Source organism: Xiphophorus maculatus, chromosome 11, assembly GCF_002775205.1.
Source record: "Xiphophorus maculatus strain JP 163 A chromosome 11, X_maculatus-5.0-male, whole genome shotgun sequence".
NCBI classification, from domain to species: Eukaryota; Metazoa; Chordata; class Actinopteri; order Cyprinodontiformes; family Poeciliidae; genus Xiphophorus; species Xiphophorus maculatus.
The window spans coordinates 8,541,457-8,562,961 of NC_036453.1; the positions used below are offsets into that span (position 1 = coordinate 8,541,457).

The window sequence follows — 21,505 nt, forward strand, 5'->3', positions numbered from 1 at the left end:
TCATGTCTGAGTCCAACACGGAGGTTCTGTAGGTCGGAGCGAATCCAGGACCTGCATTGGACCTGAACCCTACAACCACTCAACATTAACCTACAACTCCTGCATGAATTTGGTTTACAGAAGCTAAATAAATGATTTACCAGGAGATCCAAGCTCATAGAAATAACCTGGGTTAGCTTGTTAGCGGTAGCATCGTTATCATAGACTAATTACTTAAATAGCACAACTCACTACTCACCCGGCAGAAACCAGTCCACAGCCATTTAATGATTCTGTTGGCCCTAAATTTGACCCAACCTGAAACTAAAGGATTTTATTCTCCAGGCTTTTGGAAACTTTCTTCTGGCTCGTCGTATAATTTGAGGTCTGAAGCTCCAGATAGTTAGTTATGTGGATCTAACTAACTATCTGGAGGGTAAATCCTCAAGATTATAAGAGAAGTCTTTTTTACAGAGAGAATATGGATCATATCCTAAATATACGCATATTTTTTTAGATTCCTCGTCTGTTTCAGCCCATTTAGAGCGTTAGCTGCTCACTGTGGTCCATTTTGTTCTGATTTGAACCGGAGAAATCCACTTCCGGACCTCCATCTGAATTTCACGCGTCATCCGGGTCACGTGTCTGAAACCTAGGAATTGATCTACATAGATCTTTAGATCAGGAAACCTTCCTGGAACATTTCCCTGCTGTTTGAGTCTAGTCAAAGTTTATTTATGAAGCACATTTCCAGCAGCCTCAGCTGAACAAATCCCTTCACCACAAACGCATCACAGGTAAATTAATGATAAAATTGAAAATAACATTAAGACAAATATAAAATTTTCAAAGATTCCAAAAGCTAATAGTTTGAATAAAACCCAAACAATATGGAGTTTTAGCTCCTTTTCTTTTTAGCCGAGTTTCAGCCAGAAGGAGACGATCCACAGATTCTCTGTCTGCTTCCATCCTGGCTTTAGGGACAGACGGTAAAAACTCAGGGCTCTGGGTACCAAGGACCCAAAAACACTTAGAAATTATCACTAAGACCTTAAATTTGATCCTTAAGATAAGATAAGATAAATCTTTATTGTCATTGTCACAAGGACAACGAAATTCAAAAGGTGCCATCAGTCAGTGAATATGCTTAAAAACAAAAAATAACTGTCTCACAATTCACACACAATGTAAGAAATAACAAATAAGTGGTAAAAACAACAACAAAAAATCTAATAAATAAGAACAGCCACATTCTCACATCATTCATGATGATTAATGGTTGTTTTTGATTGCATTTAGTTTTGTTATTGCTGTCGGGTAGAAACTGTCTCTGAGACGTTGGTTCTGGTTCTGGTTGCTCTGTATCTTCTGCCTGAAGGCAGCAGTGTGAACAGAGAAGGTCCGGGGTGAGAAGTGTCCTTTGTGATGTGTTGTGCTTTTCTTAGACAGCGGTCGCTGTGCAGGTCCTCCAGTGAGGGGAGAGGGCAGCCAATGATTTTTTGGGCTGTATTCACAACCCTTTGGAGAGCTTTCCTTTGAGCCGTAGTGCTGCTGTTATACCAGACGCAGATACAGTAGGTCAGTATGCTCTCTATGGAGCACTTGTAGAAGGACACCAGCAGCTTCTCCTTGATGCTGTTCCTCCTGAGAACCCTCAGGAAGTTCAGTCTTTGCTGGGCCTTTTTTATCAGCTCCAAGGTGTTCATGTTCCATGTGAGGCCCTGCTCAATGTGGACCCCCAGGAAACGGAAATCAGCTACCCTCTCCACACATTTTCCCCCAATGGTTAGTGGTGTAATGTCCGTTTTATTCCTCCTGTAATCTATTATGAGTTCTTTTGTCTTTGAGTTGTTGAGGAGCAGGGAGCCAGTGAAGGGTTTGTAAAACCGGGGCCACAGATTCACCTCCTGGTTTTGGTCAGCAGACCAGCTGCAGCATTTTGTTTGCTCTGCTCCAACCCTGAGTACAAAGAGTTAAATAATCTAAACGTGATGAATGATTGGATCAAAATCAGGCAGAGGAAGATCAGATTTGATCTTAGCAAGGATCCTCAGCTGGAAGAAACTGGCCTTGATAGCAGCGCTAACATGCTAATCAACTTCAACACAGGATCAACAATCACACCCAGATTTTTCACAAATGGACGACAGCAGGAGGACGGGGGACCGACCACAGCGTCACGTCCAGCAGAGGACGGCTCTGACCAAACATACAATCTCAGTTTTTCTTATTTGGGTTCAGAAAATGTCTGAACATCCTGAAGACGATCCTGGAACATCGGCCCGGCAGACTGGAGGTCATGTTGAGGCAGAAAGATCTGAACGGATCTGCAGAGCAGCAGAAAGAGACTTTGTGCTTTTAAAGATGCAACCCAGAGGCGGCAGATACAAGGCGCCAAAATCGACCCTGAGGAACCCCGTACTTCAGAGGACCAACGCTGCCCCAGATCTGCAGAGAAACTCCTGTTGGAAGGAACCGGAACCGGTTCAAGTGCAAGCAGACAGATCTAAAGACCTGCTGATTAACTTTTTAAAGGGCAGCTGCAGTCACCAGTTTCATTCAGGTCAACATAAGTCTGCAGTTGGACAGAAGCAACTTTCTCCAAAACTTTGGACATCAGTTTAGAGGTTGGTCTGAAGTTGGATAAGATGTTTAAATGGAGGTTTAATGATGGGATGGAAAACCTCCAGACACCAGAACATGGACCAGTGACTGCATGCTGTCATGAAGGAAGTTTTAAGTTTCTAACAGTTTGTCAATTCACTAAGAGACACTCGCTCAAAATACTGAAGATGAGCTGGTGAGGCTCTGGATCCACTGGAGAACATCAGAAATGTTTCTGAAAAATGTCAGGATGAAGGCAAAGCAACATTTCCATCAGAGATTTGAACGAAACCGTTTGACAAACCTGACTTTGCAGCTTTCGCATTTCTCTGCTAGTTGGCAAGTCCAGATGATTTTCCTCCAGCGGCGCTCGGCACTTCAGAACCGATTTTTTTGTAGTTTCTGATGCAACTTGAATAAACGGCAGTTAGAGGAGGGTGAATGGGAAGAATCCTGTAAGTTCTTTGAATTCTCTCCATTTTGAAACTACTTAAAACATGCAGCAGTTTTATTCTGATGTTTAAGTAAAATAGAATGAAAGTCAGATGAGTAGGTGAAGAATCCATGATTCCAGACCAGAGTCGCATCGTCACCTTTTGCTGAGGTCAAATCTGGCCGACCCCGAGGCCAGTCCTAACCCTTATACAGATATTCAGTAACCCCGGCCCGTTACCTAGCAACCACAGCTGATTTTCCAGCAGCCATTGTACATCAGGAAAAGCAGCAGACCAAACACTGGAGATCAGCTGGGGTTGCTAGGTAGCAGCTTAGTGACTCAATAGTCGCAAGGTTTTTGTTTTAAACTGCTTGTTTTCCAGACAGCAAAAATCTTCTTGCTGAACGTCAGTTTTTGTTTTTAGGATCAGAGTTTCTCTGTAGATTCCTCCCAGGGTCAGCGTAAGGTCAAGTTTTGTTTCCGTTCCAGCTTCCTGTCGCAGCCAACGATCCTCCGCCTCAGCCGGCCCGCGCCGCCTCCCCGCCCACCACAGAGTCCGCCCCGCCCGCCGCTCCGCCCCGAGCCGCCGCCAGGAAGGAGCCGCTGCTTGTCTCGGTTTTCCAGAAGGCCATGGACAGCCTGACCGCCATGTTTCCAGACTATTCCAGGTAGATTCCAGGTAGAACCGAGCGGTTAGAAACAGCTCAGCCACTGATCTGTGGATTGCCTGGTTCTGACTCGGTTCTGACCCGGTTCTGGTTGGTCTGCAGGTCCGACTTGATGCGTTTCGTTCAGGACTTCCGTCTGGCCAGAGGAGGAAGTCTGAACCTGGTGCCGCTACAGGAAGTGGTCAGCGGCGTGGCGCAGCTCATCCTGGACCATCAGGTAGCGGTCCGTAGAGCCGCGCTCTGATTGGCTTACTGCCGCGGCTTCCAGCCAATCACCTCCTTTCCTCCTGTTCCTCAGGAAACGCTGAAGTCATCCGGCGCCGCAGGCCGGTCCAGTCCGGCTCAGGGGAACCAGAACCCGGTGTGGCAGCTGGTTGGAGCGCAGAGAGTCCGAAACCCGAACGCCGTTAGTCTGACTCGGCCGCCGAGCAAAGAGACGCTTGATTTGACTAGACACTTGGTTTCCTTCAAACTAATGAAATCCAAGGACACTTTCAGCTCTACTTTATTATTATTATTATAATTATTATTACTATTTATTGCCCACTTTTAAAGCTGGAAACATTTTGAGACATTTTTCGCTCACTTCCGTTTTGTTTCTATTTTTTATTTCCATACTTAGAATATTTATTTTTAGCTCATTTTGTTGCAGCTGTTTTAAAGTGTAAATAAGTAAAAGTAGAAAGTAGTCAATAGGGGAAAAAATGTAGTTTAAAACATTAGAAACTAAATATTCATGAGTCATTTAAAGTAATTGAATTATGGCATGAAAAGGGCAGAATGAGCCACTTTATTTAACAGATTCATAATTGTTTAGTAGATTAATAATAATTTGCTGCTCTAATCTGGATCAAGTTTGAAATGTCAAAGTATTTCAGTTTTTAAACCAGAACAGATTAAAGATCAGGTGGAATCGCCCTTTAGTCAATCATAAACTAACTTCAGCAGCTAAAAGTTTCTGACCAACAGATGAAGTGACAGAAAAACTGTAAAAACATGAAGTTAATAAAAACGGTTGATTTAAAGCTGCAGTGAATTAAAGTGGAGAAAAGTTTCACTTTTTATTCTCCATCTTTTTCTATTCCAGTTATTTTTATGAAACGACGTTCAGTTTATTCAGTCAGGATTTCAAAACAAATGTTAAAATAGTTTTTTTAAAATCAGGATGTGATGGAAAGATGGTTGTTTAGATTCAAGAGAAAACTCCGGTTTTTAAGAAAATGCCCACTTATCAATTAACCAATAATCAATGATGAATCGACCAGTTAATCAATATCCTGCGTCTTCCTGCAGCTGAACATGGAGGATCCCTGCATCATCTGCCACGAAGACATGAGTCCAGAGGACGCCTGCGTGCTGGAGTGTCGGCACAGCTACCACGACCAGGTGAGGGCCGGGGCCCGATGGGACCCTCCAGGGTCCCTCTGGTTCTGACCCGGTTCTGTCTGTCCAGTGCATCCGGTCCTGGCTGAAGGAGAACAACACCTGTCCCACCTGCAGGACCCACGCGCTGCTGCCTGACGACTTCCCTGCTCTGTCCACCAGGAGGCGCCAGGCCCCCTGATGCTCCTTTTCTGCTTTTATCCTATTTTTATTTGTTCTTTAAATTCTTTGTTTTCCTGATTTTATTGACATTTAAAACCTGAGAAAATAAATTAGTCAGTGTTGGAGCTCGTCTGACTCGTCTCTTCCAGAGTACAAATCTTTATCAGTGACTCTTTATTAATCAATATTCAACATTATGTCACTAGATCAACTAAAATATCAAGTTATGTGGAAATTTTGGTGTTTAGGACCAAAATGAAAATGATTTATAGAATCTTTTACTCAACAGTAGAAATACTCAGTTACTCAGATGTAACTAGTTACTTCCTGGTTGTTCATGTCTGAGTTTAAAAGTGCAGATAATTTAATAAGATGAAGCAAAAAGTCAATAAATTCACTGGAATCATGAAAAATGACATTTATTTTACAAGCATTTTATAGCTCAAATAACTTCAGTTATAAATTCTGCTCAACAAACATGATTTAAAAAAATGTTACAATAATTGAGATGGAATCAATAAATCTGTACAGGCTGCAGAGAAATATAATAATTTCAAAGTTTCAGAACAATTATGGGATGAATTCAGATTTGAGTTCAAAGGCCAAATATGTTCAGCTACCAAATATCCTGTGCAGCTCAAACTATCTGAATGCCGTCGGTATTTTATGGATCATTGATCGATCAATCGGTCGATCGGGTTGGATGTGATCAGACTCTGCAGAGCTTCAGAGGGAAGTTCTCGGTGATCAGGTGATCGTCCTGCAGGATGACCACGACGTTGATTTCAAACTCTGAGGAAAAAAACAAATCATTAGTTCCTGATCAACTGGAGCTGAAACCTTTGATTATAGAAATGATCAACTAATTTAGTAATCGATTAATCGCTTACTGGAGTAAAGGTTAAATAAAGGCAAAAAGTTTGGTGGAAGAAAAACTCAGAGCATAAGTTAAAGTAAAACTACAAGACATAAATTCTATACAGATTCAATATATAAATGTGTTTGACCAAAAACTCCTGAAGTGGAATCGTTTCAAATCGTTTCACCTGCTTCAACTTCTCTGAAGATCCATTAATCACCTTTTGTTGATCCGTTAATCAATAATAATCTCCAGTCCAGCAGAAAGGCTGATGCGTTTCTCCTCTTTAACCGATTGATCGATTATGAAAAAAATCACCAGATTGAGCTGGGAGGTGAAGGTGGAGCATTCTGATTGGCCGGTTGTACTGACCCACTTTGAAGTTGGTGGTCTCCAGGGTGGGGCAGGTGAAGAGTCGGGGGAACACCATGTGGACGGGGATGGGCAGGCCGTGGCCGACGTCTCCTTCTGCGATCTGGATGTTCTGGATCTCCGTGGCGTCTCGCGCGTAGCCCTCGGCGCAGCCTGCAGGTAAAACAGGAAACCTCCAGGGGGCGCCGACGCCAGGCGGTGTTCAGGAAGAGGGAAACTCACCGCAGGTCTCGACCCGGACCAGCTGCAGCTCGATGCTCTTGATGGGGACGTCGGATTTGTCCACCTGCACCTCCCCGGTGAGCGGTTGGCTGATGACGCAGCTGGTGGCGTCCAGATGTCCTCGGATCAGGAAGTGCGGCAGCTGACTCCTCTGCCGACACAAACAGTGAGTGAAACGGACCTGCAGACGTTTCCAGAACCGCTCAAATGTTTCAGCAGCTTCACGTTTTTTACACACCAGCTGAAAATATGAGGAAAAAAATCCACCGATCTGATCTACACACAAACTGACAATCAATTGATTGATTAATGGCTTCAGATTAAAATTAGCATCATTTATATAAAAATATCAATTTATAAAAACATTGATGGAAATCGATAATCTGAGTTATTTTGCAAGTTTCCATTTAAACTGATAGAAACAAATTGAAAGTTTGCAGTGAAAGTAGCTCTGAAGTTTCAGCTGAAACCGATTAATCACGATTAATCAACTTATTAAGTAATCGATTAATCGTTTCATTTGCTGAAAAAACAGAGTAATTAAACATTTAGCATTTAAAATCAAATCATCTAAATATGTTCAACCAAAAACTATTTTAGTTTCTCCTGGTTCAAATTCCCTAAAAATGTCCAATTAATTCTGTCAAATTATTAATCAGTTAATCAATAATTAATCCCAGATAAGCTCTGCATCGACATTCAGCTTTTCTGATGTTGATGCTTTTAGGATTTTTAGATGCAAATGATTAAACCTTCAGTAAAGGAATAAAAGATTAATCAATAGATTGATCTGTGATGCGACAGCAGGTCAAAGGTCGCACCTCGCGGACGTTCTGTAGCGTCTCTGGAGTGATGCTGAACTTGACCGGAGTCGGAACGATTTTTGATTTCTGCGGCTGAAATGAAAAACCAATCAAAAGTTAATAATCAATAAGGTAATGAGCGGCTAATCCAGGGGTGGGCACTCCTGGTCCTCGAGGGCCGGTGTCCTGCAACTCTTAGACGTCTCCCTGGTCCAACACACCTGAATCCAACAGCTGAATCTCCTCCTAAGTGCAGTCAAGTTCTCCAGAGTCCTGTTAACGACCTCATTATTTGACTCAGGTGTGTTGAAGTAGAGATGCATCTAAAAGTTGCAGGACACCGGCCCTTGAGGACCAGGAGTGCCCACCCCTGGGCTAATCGATACTTTGCTGACGTTCACCTGACTGTGAACGATGAACTCGCAGCTCCTGCTCAGGTCTTTGGCCAGCAGGGGGCGCTTCAGGTCGCAGCGCAGCGTGTACTGAGCAGCAAACGGGGAAAAGTCAGAAAGTTGGAACACAAACTGCACAGCCTGAAGCTCTTCAGACTCTGGTTAGCCATCCATACGTTAGCAGACAGGCTAACATCGAGCCCGACCTGGATGTTGACGAAGACGCCGTGGTAAGTCTCGTACAGAACTTTGTTGCCTTTGCTGATGAGCGGAAACTCAAACGGGATTTCCGTTTTCCCTCCTGGGATTTTCCCGGCCTTGGCCGCCTCGATGCTGCTGCTGATCAGCGGGATTGGCTGCAGATTAACCGGCAGACGTTTCACAGATTAGCCCACAGATTATTATTAAATCAATTATTCTCTAAGTTTGGTGAGTAAATCTGAATTAATGCTTCATGTACCAAACCATCAATGAGATTGATCAGACTGATCGATTATTGAAATAATCTGCAACTGACTTTGTTAACTGGAGAATAAAAAGGCCATTTGCTGAAAGAACAAAAAGCAAAAACATTTTGCATTTAAGATGAGAAAAACATTTTCCGTAAAATCATTCAACCAAAAACTTCAGGTCAGTTTTAGCTTCACCAGATTATTTAAAGAAAAATCATTTTCTATCCGATTAATCATCATGATTACCAATAGTTACAATAATTCTTATCTGCAGCTTTTCATCTTTAAAGCTTCTCAGTCAGTAAGACTTTTTGAACTCCAGAGGAGCAGAGTGGACCGGACTCCGGACCGGACTTCGGACCGGACTCCGGTCCAGAGTCCCACCTTGACGGAGTTGTAGAACGCCTCGAAGACGCCGACGCTCTTGGAGCTGAGCTGCAGGTTGACGATGCCGTCCATGCTGAGCGCGATGCCGTTGTGCTGCAGCGGCTCCTTGCAGCACAACGTGACGACACCGGCCACAGTTTCCTGAAACAGACCAGAATCAGCTGCTGCTGCAGAATCACCTCACGGATTATTGATCCCTTTGAACTCAGACGATTAATCGATTATTAGAATAAACTAGTTCAGCAATGAATTAATCATTAACTGGACTCAATAAAAGCCATTTGCTGAAAGAACAGAGCAGAAATTAACACAAAACTATACAGAATATTTTTATTTATTGCGATAAAATTCTTATAAAGATTTAAATTTATTCTCACAATAAATTTCAATTAATGTTTAAAATCTAAAACTGTCCGTATTGTTGGGATTGATAGTTTTGCCATTTGCTCCACTTTTTGTTCAATAAAATCATCAATAAATATAAAATAAATTTGAAATAGACTTACTGTGAGCAGATTAATGACATAAATCACTTTTTTTTATGACAGGCGTCTGAAAGATTAAAAATGGGAATGTTTTTAAATGAGCTGCAGCCATACAGTTACATAAAGAAATAATAAATAGTTCTTATCTATTATTTATTATTTTTTAACGATTACCATCATTTATCTAGATAAAAGTTGAATTTTAATAAACATTTTGAACAGCATAAGTGGCAGTTTTAGGGACACACCGAGCTAACCACACCGGGTTTCTATGGCGCTCAAAAGAAATAAATAGAAAGTTATATTTTTATATGTTGTCTTTAAGATTTTAAATTATATTTCTTATTTATTGTCATGTAAAGAAATAATAATCGAGCACAGAATTTAAGTGGTGACCAAATTCGTCACAACACCATGGAAGCAGCTGCTGGTCATGTGACTGCGAATTAGCTTGTTGCTAAAGCAGCAAGCTAACTGTCTATGCTAGCTAGTCAATGGCTTTATCAATGTTTTTATAGTGTAAATAGAGGGAGGCTAACATTAGCTTGTTGCCTCAGTGGGTCTCTTACCCCCTCATGATAAACTTTGTTGGCTCTTTTCAGTTTGATATCCAGAGTGACGCTCATCTCCGAGCTGAACTGACCGCGTCACAAACCTGCTGCTGCTGCTGCCAACCAAGAGCAACGGCTCCACATTTACTCGGCCTGCTTCTGAATGAGAAATGAATAAGAAGAACTATAACTGGTATCTGGGTAAATCTTTCAAAATAAGAGTGCGATTTCCGCCGACTTCAACGACTCTGGGTCAAAATTTCAAAATAAAAGCATAAGGAATAATGGCTTGAAACTAATGATAGATAGATAGATTTTTATTACAGACTCAGAGTCCAGATTACATACAAAGGAAAGCAAAGACAATAAAAAAAATAATGCAACGCCGGTCGGAAAAAACCCTCCAAAAAACAATTGTTAAAATAAGAACTGTTAAATAAAACTGGAAGATTGTTTGTCTCTGAATTAATCTGAGGGGTAAAAAAAGACAAAGTTTAAAATAACATTTATGTTCGTTTTAAACATTCCTTTGGTTTTATGTAAACATGTCAGAGAAACATTAAAGGTAGTTTATTAAGTATTTCTGCAGATAAAGAATGGAGGCTCCTGCCTTGCAGATGTTTAAATTTCTTTGATCACATGCAGTTCTTTTTATTCAATTTAATTTTAATTATTTTGAATATTTTAACATGTTCCTGTTGAAATAAAATGTTGGGCTTCACCTTCAATAAACACATTAGCCTGAATCATAAAGTTCTTGTCCAAACGAAGGAAACCTGTAAAATCTGCATCCTGTTGGTGATTTTTGGAAAATCTCCTTTCGCTCCTTTAAGATGCCAACATCAACATTTGCAGACAAGAAGCATCAGAGTGAGATTTCCCAGTTCATTTTGTACCGCAGTAAAGAAACGATAAGTGACGATCTCTCGGCTCTCAGGAATGTGGAAATGAAGTTAATAATAAAGCTGAGGATCCAAGGTCAGTCAGCCAGCAAACATCGCTCCTTCTGTGCACTGAAAGGCGTTTAATTCACTTCAACAAACTTCACTGCATCTGTTTCTGCCGATAAACAGAGTTCTTCATTTTTTACACCAAACCTCTCCTGGTTTTTGTTTTTAGCTTCATTTTGACTTCTCATTCTTTAACACTTTATTTAAGTGTTTGTTTAATAAGTTAATGTTCTTCACAAAACACCAAACAGCCACCAGCAGAATCCCGCATTAGACTTTGTTTAGACCACAGGTATTTTGTCGTTCAGCCCTCCTGCTGCTTATTTCCAGTAATCATTCACTTTGTTGCAAAAAGAAAAAACTCTTTTTCCAAACATTTCATGAACAGAAAACGTTCAGCTGACTGAGTCCCGTTTAATTCCAGTCCTGTCCACGTTTTCCATCTCGTCTCATTACAACAAACTTTTTTTAGGTCATTTAACACGATTATCTACCACTTCCTTCCTTCCTTCCTTCCTTCCTTCCTTCCTTCCTTCCTTCCTTCCTTCCTTCCTTCCTTCCTTCCTTCCTTCCTTCCTTCCTTCCTCGGCTCATTTTAATTTATTAGGCTCAGGAATGAGGTAATTCATCGATTATTGAAAAATATCATCAACTAATTTAGTAATCAATTAATCGTTAACCAGAGTATAAACTCAAAAAAGCCCATTTGCTGAAGAATAACACACTCAGAACCGTAATTAAGCCAAAACTGTACAAAAGTATATATTTGCCTTTAGGATAAAAAACATTTGTCTGTAAAGGCGTTTTACCCAGAACTCATTAAAACTTTCAATTAATCACCTTTTGCTGTCAATTATTAATCAGTTAATGAAAAAAAGAACCAATTAATCTACAAAAACATCATGCGTACACTAAAAAATGTTGCATTTTTTGGGAATAACATTTTTATTTTGTTATTTAAAAAAGGAATTGAATTATTTGTTTATTTCCATCTTTTAATGTCTTGTTAATATTGTTTTAAAAAGGCTAAAAGTGTTTAAATAAAAAGTGAATGTCAAATTTTTTATCCAATTAGTCGCCTGAATAATCAATAGTATAATTATTTAACAAATTAACTGTCAGTTTCAGCCATAATCAGGTTTATTCAGGTTGATCGGATCTTATTTTCGGGGTATCAGAGTAATGGGGGTTGGATACAAACATAAACCACATTTTCTGATTTAATTAGTAAAAATGTCCTCCCGTTTGCTAAAGTTACTGATTACACCAAAAAAAAACACCTGCAGAGAATGAGAAGCAAATTGATGCTCGAAATCTGATCACATTGACTTTTTAACCACAAACTGAGGCATCAACAACAAATACATTTTATTTATTAATACCAGTCAATTCGTAGCATTTTCCTGATTAAATAAATTACCAACTACAATCATTGGGTCTCAGGATTATTTTCTGATCTCCAGGTGTCAAAATGTTATTTGAGATCATATTTATAGAGATTTAGAGAATTTATCAGATAATTCACACCATGCCTTCCTCCGGCAGTTTGACCTTATTTCAGCCTTTTGTCTGTCACAAAGTTCGTCGTGTCCTTCAGACGCTCTGAAAGACGTAAATCTGGTCTTGTGTGAAGCAACAACAATGGTAAAGGAGGAAACAAACGTTAGGCGGTCACCTTGTTGCCCCTACCTGTGGACAGGTGAGGGGAGGGACACAGAGCCGGCCCCCGGATCGCAGATTACGCTCGGCTTTGTCTCGCTCCGTTCCTCATTGTGCCAAAGTTCAGATCTCACAACAAACGGAGAAAGAAGACACTGAACTTCAGCTCAGGGTCAGCTTTCACATTTATGAGGACGAGCTTTTCAGAGGTGAGTACAACACAGATTGATGAAGAAATGACTGATTATTAATTAACATGGCCGCCTGCAATGCTTCATGCTTTATCTACTCCTGAGGAAACGTGTCTAAACAGGAACGGTTTACGTGTGACAACTTCAGGACACATGAACTCATTTTATTTCTAATAATTCTGTGGAATAACATTCAGTTTGGTGATACTGACAAACTTGGATCGAAATAAAGAATCGCTACTTATATAGAAGTACTAAAAAGTATTTCATGTTTCTTATGTTTTTGATATTTTCGTCACTCTTCCATCTTTCAGGCCAACAAACAAAATTTGATATCAGACAAACAAAGTGAAAAAAGACAAAATACTGTTTTCAAATTATGGCTTCAATTATTTAGGAGAACACTGCAAAAACACAAAATCTTACCAAGTATTTTTTCTCTAGTTTCTAGAGCAAGTATCTTAGTTCACTTGAAATAAGACAAAACAAACATACAGGTAACTTTTCAGGAAGATAAAGGAGTTTATTTTAAGTCAATAATTTCTTAATTCTAATGGAAAAAGTTCCAGTTTCATTTGCAGATTATTTCACTTAAAGCCTGGGAAAAATGTCACGTTATTTATAAATTATTTGTCAGTTTAATTAGAACTTTTGATCAATATTAAGAATTACTGATTAAAAACAAGCTCCTTCCTATCTTGCTGAAAAGTTAGTCATGAGTTAGTTTAGTCTCATTTCAAGTGAACTTGACCAACTAGACCAAAAATATCTGTTACTATTTTGTGTTTCTACAGTGAAGAAACTTTCAAACCAAGTGAGAAAATAACGGACAGGTCAGAGTCTGTAATTCTGAATTGTTTATTTGCAGAATTGCTTTCTTCAGCCGCAGTGGAGGCTCTTTAAGCCACGACATCTCCATCATAACTCATTACTTTGACTAGGAAACTCCATAATCTTCATTCTGTTGCTTTTTTAGCCATTCATAGTTGGATTTATGTTTTTAATGATTGTTCCACTGCGTAACTCAAGTTTACTTTAAGATAAAGACAAGCTTAAATTAGAAAATTAAAGAAAGCAGAATGGATGTTTGAAGCTCGGTGGTGGAGGAATGATGATCTGGGTTTGTTTTGACTTTGTCACTCTGATGAAACATGCAGCCATTATTTAATCCACAGCAGTTTCATGTTTTTTTGACTGACCTTCAGTTAACGAATTCTGTTTACGACACACCAATAACTCGCTTATTGGTCTCTAATATCATTTGTTAATTTTTAACTCAGTGGACCTTAGATGAAAACTATGAAGGCTACAAGCTGGTTAATATTTTAGTCAAGCTGTATAAAATCGTTTTTTGCTTGGAACAAAAGTGCATGGAAGAGTTTCTGGATCCCATCCATCCATTAGCTTAGCTTCAGGCTAACAGTGCTAACGTTAAATCAGGCTCAGTGATGGACGGATGTACTCTACCATTAAACCCTGTGGATTAAACAGCTGGAATTAGTTTGGTGATTTCACTTTGTTTAGTTGTTGGATTATTGTTTAATCCAGGAGTCTCAAACTCCAGTCCTTGAGGGCAGCAGTCCTGCAACTTTTAGATGTGCCTCTGCTGCACCACCTGAACAGAATAATGAGGTCATTAGCAAGGCTGGGAGAGCTGCTCTACACAAGCAGGAGGTAATTAAGCCATTTCATTCCAGTGGCACATCTAAAAACTGTAGGACTGCGGCCCTTGAGGACTGGATTTGAGACCCCTGGTTTAATCCCTTACATCACAATTCAAACATTTTAAATCATTCCAAATGTCTTCATATGTTTTTGCTTTCATGCATTCTGATCTGGTCCTGATCAATAAATGTCGAGGTTTCCTGAAGGTTTTCCTTCAGAACTGATTTCGCTCAGCATTCACTGAACAGTCCACAGACTGGAGACAGAAAATCTTTCAATACCTGCATAAAGTCACGATTAATTTAATGAAGACTTTCAAAGATTAGAAGAGAATCTGGATCTCTGGAAGCAAAACATGCAGAAATGACTGAAGACTTCGGCAATTACAGAAAAACAGTTTTAGAATATTAATCTTATTTCTGTTTGTGTCTGTTGCCAGCTCTTTAATCTGCAATGCGCCAATAAAACCTCTGCAGTTACAGCCAATTCTTGTTGAAACAAAGCATCATGGTCAACAGGAAGTCAGAGGTCCAGCGAAGGATCGTGTCCAAAGACGGTCACAACAATGTTCAGATCGACAACGTGGAAGGAATGGTCAAGCTCTACCTGCACGACATCTGGACGACGGTGGTGGACATGAAGTGGCGCTACAAGCTCACTCTGTTTGCCTCCACCTTCGTCATGACCTGGTTCATCTTTGGAGTCTTCTTTTTCTTCATCGGCATGGGGAACGGAGATTTTGACACTTGGCGCAATTCTACCCACACACCCTGCGTGATGCAAGTGGAAACTCTCACCGGAGCCTTCCTGTTCTCTCTGGAATCGCAGACCACCATAGGTTACGGTTTCCGGCACATCACTGAAGAGTGTCCTCTGGCGATCTTCACGCTGGTGGCTCAGCTCGTCACCACCGGTCTGGCTGAGATCTTTGTCACCGGTGCCTTTCTGGCCAAACTGGCCCGACCCAAGAAGCGAGCAGAAACGATAAAGTTCAGCCAGGTGGCGGTGATCTGCAGGCACCAAGGCAAGCTGTGTCTGATGGTGAGAGTGGCCAACATGAGGAAGAGTCTGCTGATTCAATGCCAGCTCACCGGAAAGCTGTTTAAGTCCAATGTGACAGAAGAAGGAGAGAAGACGCAGATCCACCAGAGCTCCGTAGATTTCTACATGGACACCAGTGGAGACTGTCCGTTCCTGATCCTCCCGCTCACCTTCTATCACATTATCGATGAGAAGAGCCCATTGGCAGGACTGACCCCAGAAACCCTTAGCAACCGAAACTTTGAGCTGCTCATAACGCTCAACGGCACCATGGAGTCGACCGCGGCCACGTGCCAGAGCCGCACCTCCTACGTCCCTCAGGAGATCCTGTGGGGCTACGAGTTCACACAGGTGCTGTTCAGCTCCTCCAACTGCCGCTACGTTGTTGATTTCAACTTTTTTGACAAAGTACAAGCGAGCAACGACCCCACCTTCCCTGGCAGCAGCACAGGAAAGAAATAATTGAAACAAGACTGAGAGGAAATTGTGGAAGCTGTTAGTTTTACAGTGCTGTGATCTTTCATGTCACATTAATTTTCTATGTCTTGGTCATAGTCTTACGTAAGAAAAGACAAAATCAGTAAGAGGTTTCTTACTCTTAGTTTATTTTGGTTTGATCAGAGGTTTTAATCTGTCATATCTTAGAGCAAATGAGTAGAGGCATAACAAAGGGAACCAAAGTTTTCAGATAAGAAACTGATACCCCATAATTTGAGTAGATGTGTATAAAACTGTTTGTTTACAGTTAGTAAATCAATGCAAGAAAGGGAACTTATACAAAATGGAGGAAATGAAGTGTTGAAGAGGCAAATTGAGCCTGAGGTAGTTATCACACCAACTCTGTTTTAGAACGTAAAAATGACCTGATTGTCAAACCAAATCTTTTAGCAGACTGTTTGTTTCTTCACTAATCTGAATACAATATATCTTTTTCAAACTGTGAATTCTGTCATTTAATATTTTATTTTGAACTGTATGGCTGTTTGCCGAAAGCCAGGTGATTTTTTTTTTAAATTAAAGCATCAAATAATATTTCTCTTCGTGGTGCAAACAAGTATGATCACCAGTAGGCCTTAGGCTGAGTTCAACTTGTATTCAATAGTCAGAATTTCCTTGATCCATATAGGAAAAATCAAAGGGAAAACCTGCAAAGATGGGATTCCAACCTGGAAACCAGAAAGTCCCCGAGTTCAAATTCAATATGGCTGCCGTTCAAGTAAAACAAACAGAAAGATGGAGAAATAAAACACTTTTGTGCTTTTCTGATTGGTTCTCCATGAAACAGTGGCTGACAAAAACATAAAAATGTACAGCATTTATCTGTGGACACATTGTTTTTGTATTTGAACGCACAAAATAGAGACAAATATGTTCTGATTAGCTTGTATTGCTAACCGGAGTTAGCTGAAGGACAAAGCAGGTCCAAGCTGCCGCTAACTGTCACCTTCTGTTGTGGCAACACCGAGCTGCAGCTGCTGGGCGTCTGTATCTGGTCCAAACAGTCCGAGTCACAAACAGCCGCTGCCTGTCCGACTGCTTGGCGAGAGAAAAGGAAGGGAAGGGAAGGAAGTGAAGGAAGGGAGGGGAAGGGAAGGGAAGGGAAGGGAAGGGAAGGGAAGGAAAGGGAAGGGAAGGGAAGGGAAGGGAAGGGAAGGGAAGGGAAGGGAAGGGAAGGGAAGGGAAGGGAAGGGAAGGGAAGGGAAGGGAAGGGAAGGGAAGGGGAGGGGAGGGGAGGGTAGGGAAGGGAAGGGAAGGGAAGGGAAGGGAAGGGAAGGGAAGGGAAGGGAAGGGAAGGGAAGGGAAGGGAAGGGAAGGGAAGGGAAGGGAAGGGAAGGGAAGGGAAGGACGGAAGGAAGGAAGGAAGGGAAGGGAAGGAAGGGAAGCGAAGGGAAGGACGGAAGGAAGGGAAGGGAAGCGAAGGGAAGGGAAGGGAAGGGAAGGGAAGGGAAGGGAAGGGAAGGGAAGGGAAGGGAAGGGAAGGGAAGGAAGGCCGGAGCGGGAAAAACGAACAACACACATAGAAACATGACGGATTTGGGCATAAACTGGTATGTGAATAGTTTGGATGGAAACGGAGATAGGAAATGAGAAAGACTTGGATGTTGTGACTTCTTTACACTTATTTGTTGTTAAGTATAATTTGCATGATAAGTAACTGATTTACAATTATATTATACGTATATATATGTATGTATATTGTATGTTAAGCATAATTTACATGACGATTATTATTAATTGAATTGTACATAATTACAAAAGCTGAAGTGAAACATTGAAGTGCGAGGCATGATTTATTTGGATAGAGGAAGTCTTTTATTTTGAAGAATACTTAACAGGATGTGGTTCTGTCTTTTGTCACTGTCTTGCTTCTGTTGATTTGGTTGCTAGGTAACGAACAGCTGTCGCCGTTTTCTCAATAAACTGAACAGATATGTTCAGACATCCGAGCTTCCGTATTGGTTGAACAAGTTTTCACTCCGTAACAACAGATTCTGAAATAAAACAGGTGAAGGAAAGGAAATGGGTCAGAACCGGAAGGAAGTACTTCAGAAGAAGAAAGGAGAGTTAGGAGGAAAATTGTGAGGGAGGAATTGAAAATAATATTAAAACTTAAGAACGAGGAAGAACAGGATAACATCTGCCCCATTGTGGTGTCAGGAGACATAAAAAAGAAAATTGGAGATGTTGAAATGGTAAAGATTTTGAGAGATGGAAACCTATTGGTAGTTTGCAAAAAGGAAGAACAAAAGAATAAGGCTTTAAATGTGGATAATATCTATATAAAAAAAACTGTGTTGGAGAAAAGAATCATGGGAGAAGATAAAAAATAGAGGAGTGATTTATGGGATCCCTCTAGATGAAGATCTTGATAAAATTAAGAGAAATATTGTTGCAAAAGTGAATAACCTGGAGAAATTGTCAAAAACAATTAATGGAGAAAAAGCAGGAAGTTTGTTGATCCTCATTGAATTTGAAGAAAAAGAGTTGCCAAAAAACATCAAAATAGGTTTTCTCAGTTTTCAGATCAGGCCTTATATCCCTCCACCACTTTGTTGTTTCAAATGTCAAGGGTCACAAAGGACACAGAGCAGCAGTTAGGAAAGGGAAGCAGAGATGTCCAAAATGTGAAGATCACAAAGTACGATGACACCAGGTGACCTTTGACCCCATCCAATCACTGAACAGATGCTTAGAACAGATAAATGTGTGGATGTGCCAAAACGTTTTCCAGCTGAACAGAAACAAAACTGAAGTTATTATTTTTTGACCTAAAGAGGAACAATCTAGAGTTATAGATCTAGAGTCAATGCACAGCTTCAGTTATCAAACTAAAAACCAGCGATCAGCCAGAAACCTGGGAGTAGTGATGGACTCTGACCTGAACCTCCAGAGCCACATAAAGACAGTTACAAAGTCGGCCTTCTATCACCTGAAGAACATTTCCAGGATTAAAGGACTAATGTCTCAGCCAGATCTAGAGAAACTCATCCATGCCTTCATCTTCAGTCGTATTGATTATTGCAACAGCGTCTTCACAGGTCTGTCCAACAAATCAATCAAACAGCTGCAGCTGATCCAGATGCTGCTGCTGGCGTTCTGACTAAAACCAGGAAGATAGAGCACATAACACCAGTTTTAAAGTCCCTCCACTGGCTCCCTGTAGCTCAAAGAATAGACTTTAAAATACTGTTGTTAGTTTATAAATCACTGAACGGCTTAGCACCACAATACATTAAAGATCTGCTGCTGTTGTATCAACCTTCCAGACCTCTCAGGTTCTGGTTCTGGTTCTGCTCTGCATCCCCAGAACCAGAACCAAACGAGGAGAAGAAGCTTTCAGCATCTATGCACCACAAATTTGGAACAAACTTCCAGAAAACTGTAAAACAGCTGAAACACTGACTTCTTTTAAATCTCAACTAAAAACCCACCTGTTTAGGATTGTATTTGAAATGTAATCAATTACAAATTTATTGATGGAACTTGACTTAATGCTGTGTTTTGATTATTGATTCTATGTTGCTTTGTGATTCTGTGTTTGATATGATGTAAAGCACTTTGAAATGCCTTGCTGCTGAAATGTGCTATACAAATAACATTTGATTTGATTTTGATTTGAAATTAGAAGAATGTAAAGAAGCACAAGAAAAATGTGACTGTGGAGGGAAACAGAGTTACGTATGGAGGATGTGAAATAAGGAAGAGGGCAAAAGAAATCATACGGATTAAAACGAGTAAAACCATAAGCTATGCAGAAGCAGATAAAAATGTGAAGGAACAGAAAACAAGACAAATTGAACAAACAGTGAGTCAAATTTCACAGCAAAGCAAAGTACAGTCAGAAGAAAACATCACAATATCAGCAGAAAAACTTTTGAAGTAAATTTTTTTTCTAGAATTGTTTTGGCAGAAATTTACTCCGTCTTTCCTTTTCTATCTACAATGGTAGAATCGTAGAAATCCGACTTCTGAGGATGTTCCAGTTAGATTTTCCAAGCAAAACTGGAACTCGGCCCGGTACCCCATACTCCCGGAGAACCCCACCGAGCTCCCCGAGGGACATGGTCAAACGCCTTCTCCAAGCCCACAAAACACATGTAGACTGGTTGGGCGAACTCCCAGAATCCTCCAGGACCCTGCCGAGGGTGTAGAGCTGGTCCAGTGTTCCACGACCAGAACCAGAACCACCCTGCTCTTCCTGAATCCGAGGTTCGACTATCCGACGGACCCTCCTCTCCAGGACCCCTGAATAGACCTTGCCAGGGAGGCTTAAGAGTGTGACCCCTCTATAATTAGAGCACACCCTCCGGTCCCCCTTTTTGAACAGGGGGACCACCACCCCAGTCTGCCAATCCAGGGGAACTGCCCCCGATGTCAATGCAATATTGCAGAGTCGCGTCAGCCAACACAACCCTACAACATCCAGAGCCTTAAGGAACTCCGGGCGGATCTCATCCACCCCCGGAGCCTTGCCACCAAGGAGCTTTTTAACCACCTCGGCGACCTCGCCCCCAGAGATTGGAGAGCCCAACCCAGAGTCCCCAGGCTCAGCTTCCTCAATGGAAGGCATGTTGGTGGGATTGAGGAGGTCTTCGAAGTACTCTGCCCACCGGCCCACAACATCCCGAGTAGAGGTCAGCAGCACACCATCCCCACTACAAACAGTGTTGGTGCCGTACTGCTTCCCCCCCCTGAGACGCCGGGTGGTGGACCAGAATCGCCTCGAAGCCGTACGGAAGTCTTTCTCCATGGCCTCTCCAAACTCCTCCCACGTCCAAGTTTTTGCCTCAGCAACCACCCGAGCCGCATGCCGCTTCGCCCGCCATTACCCATCAGCTGCTTCCGGAGTCCTACAGGCCAAAAAGGCCCGGTAGGACTCCTTCTTCAGCCTGACGGCATCCCTCACCGAAGGTGTCCACCAACGGGTTCGAGGGTTACCGCCGCGAGAGGCACCGACAACCTTGCGGCCACAACTCCGATCGACCGCCTTGACAATGGAGGCACGGAACACGGTCCACTCTGACTCCATGTCCCCCACCTCCTCCGGAACGTGTTCAAAGTTTTGCCGGAGATGGGAGTTAAAGCTCCGCCTCACAGGGGATTCCGCCAGACGTTCCCAGCAGACCCTCACAACACGTTTGGGCCGCCAGGTCTGACCGGCAGTTTACCCAGCCACAGTGAATCAATTAGAACAGGATTTCTGATGAGGCTCATTGGTCAGGTTAAAGGTAGTTTTTGAAAATAACAATCTTTATGCAGAAATTAAAGCATTGTATTCATAGTAAATTGTATTAAAGCACAATTTATGGTACTTTCACGTACTTTTTTGGAACAACTTAAGTTACACTTACTATACTTTAAGTATTTTGCTTTTTATGTAATTTAAACATGCTTGATTAGTATATTTTGAGTGTACTATTTTTGTGATTGAATTACATTTAAAATATACTTAGAATGTATTTTCAGTATATTGGCATTACATATTTTATATATTAGTAGTGTGATTACAGTTTGCTACAATTACACTGTGGTTTATTATAATTGCTAATGAAGCAACTTTTTAGTTACTTAATGTCTTTTATTATTCTGCGTTGCCACTTTGTACACACACTGAAGACTGCAAATATACAGTATATGACTCCCAAAACACAGTAAACTTTAAATTGTGCTTTAATACAATTTAGATACTATTAAAATACACTAAGCACAAAATTAGTTGTTCCAAAATGTCCCACTTTAAGTT

The 21,505-nt window shown here is 41.2% G+C and overlaps 3 protein-coding genes across 6 annotated transcripts in view; 2 read left to right on the forward strand and 1 right to left on the reverse strand.

The window, feature by feature from the left end:
- The window catches only part of LOC102233638 (E3 ubiquitin-protein ligase TTC3-like), a 39,931-nt gene extending 34,575 nt beyond the window's left edge, over positions 1-5,356 (forward strand). For all 3 annotated transcript variants that reach the window (XM_023341659.1, XM_023341658.1, XM_023341660.1), the window contains exons 42-46: positions 3,509-3,687; positions 3,790-3,904; positions 3,986-4,093; positions 4,981-5,073; positions 5,141-5,356. In XM_023341659.1, the coding sequence (XP_023197427.1) occupies positions 3,509-3,687; positions 3,790-3,904; positions 3,986-4,093; positions 4,981-5,073; positions 5,141-5,251 (606 nt within the window). In that variant the 3' untranslated portion in view covers positions 5,252-5,356. The remainder of the gene's footprint in view (positions 1-3,508; positions 3,688-3,789; positions 3,905-3,985; positions 4,094-4,980; positions 5,074-5,140) is intronic.
- Positions 5,357-5,635: 279 nt separating this feature from the next.
- On the reverse strand, positions 5,636-9,967 carry dscr3 (DSCR3 arrestin fold containing). 2 transcript variants are annotated; one of them, XM_023341788.1, is made up of 9 exons: positions 9,774-9,967; positions 9,226-9,271; positions 8,717-8,860; positions 8,087-8,236; positions 7,890-7,970; positions 7,507-7,581; positions 6,686-6,836; positions 6,464-6,616; positions 5,636-6,024 (listed from the first exon to the last, which is right to left on the reverse strand). In XM_023341788.1, the coding sequence occupies exons 3-9, from the start codon at positions 8,789-8,791 to the stop codon at positions 5,942-5,944; spliced, it is 768 nt and encodes a 255-aa protein (XP_023197556.1). In that variant the 5' UTR covers positions 8,792-8,860; positions 9,226-9,271; positions 9,774-9,967; the 3' UTR covers positions 5,636-5,941. The 2 variants fall into 2 exon arrangements, with proteins under 2 accessions (XP_023197556.1, XP_023197555.1); XM_023341787.1 differs by lacking the exon at positions 9,226-9,271.
- Positions 9,968-12,374: 2,407 nt separating this feature from the next.
- On the forward strand, positions 12,375-16,835 carry kcnj15 (potassium voltage-gated channel subfamily J member 15). The gene is made up of 2 exons (XM_005813808.2): positions 12,375-12,573; positions 14,660-16,835. The coding sequence occupies exon 2, from the start codon at positions 14,728-14,730 to the stop codon at positions 15,721-15,723; it is 996 nt and encodes a 331-aa protein (XP_005813865.1). The 5' UTR covers positions 12,375-12,573; positions 14,660-14,727; the 3' UTR covers positions 15,724-16,835.
- The last annotated feature ends 4,670 nt before the right edge of the window (positions 16,836-21,505 follow it).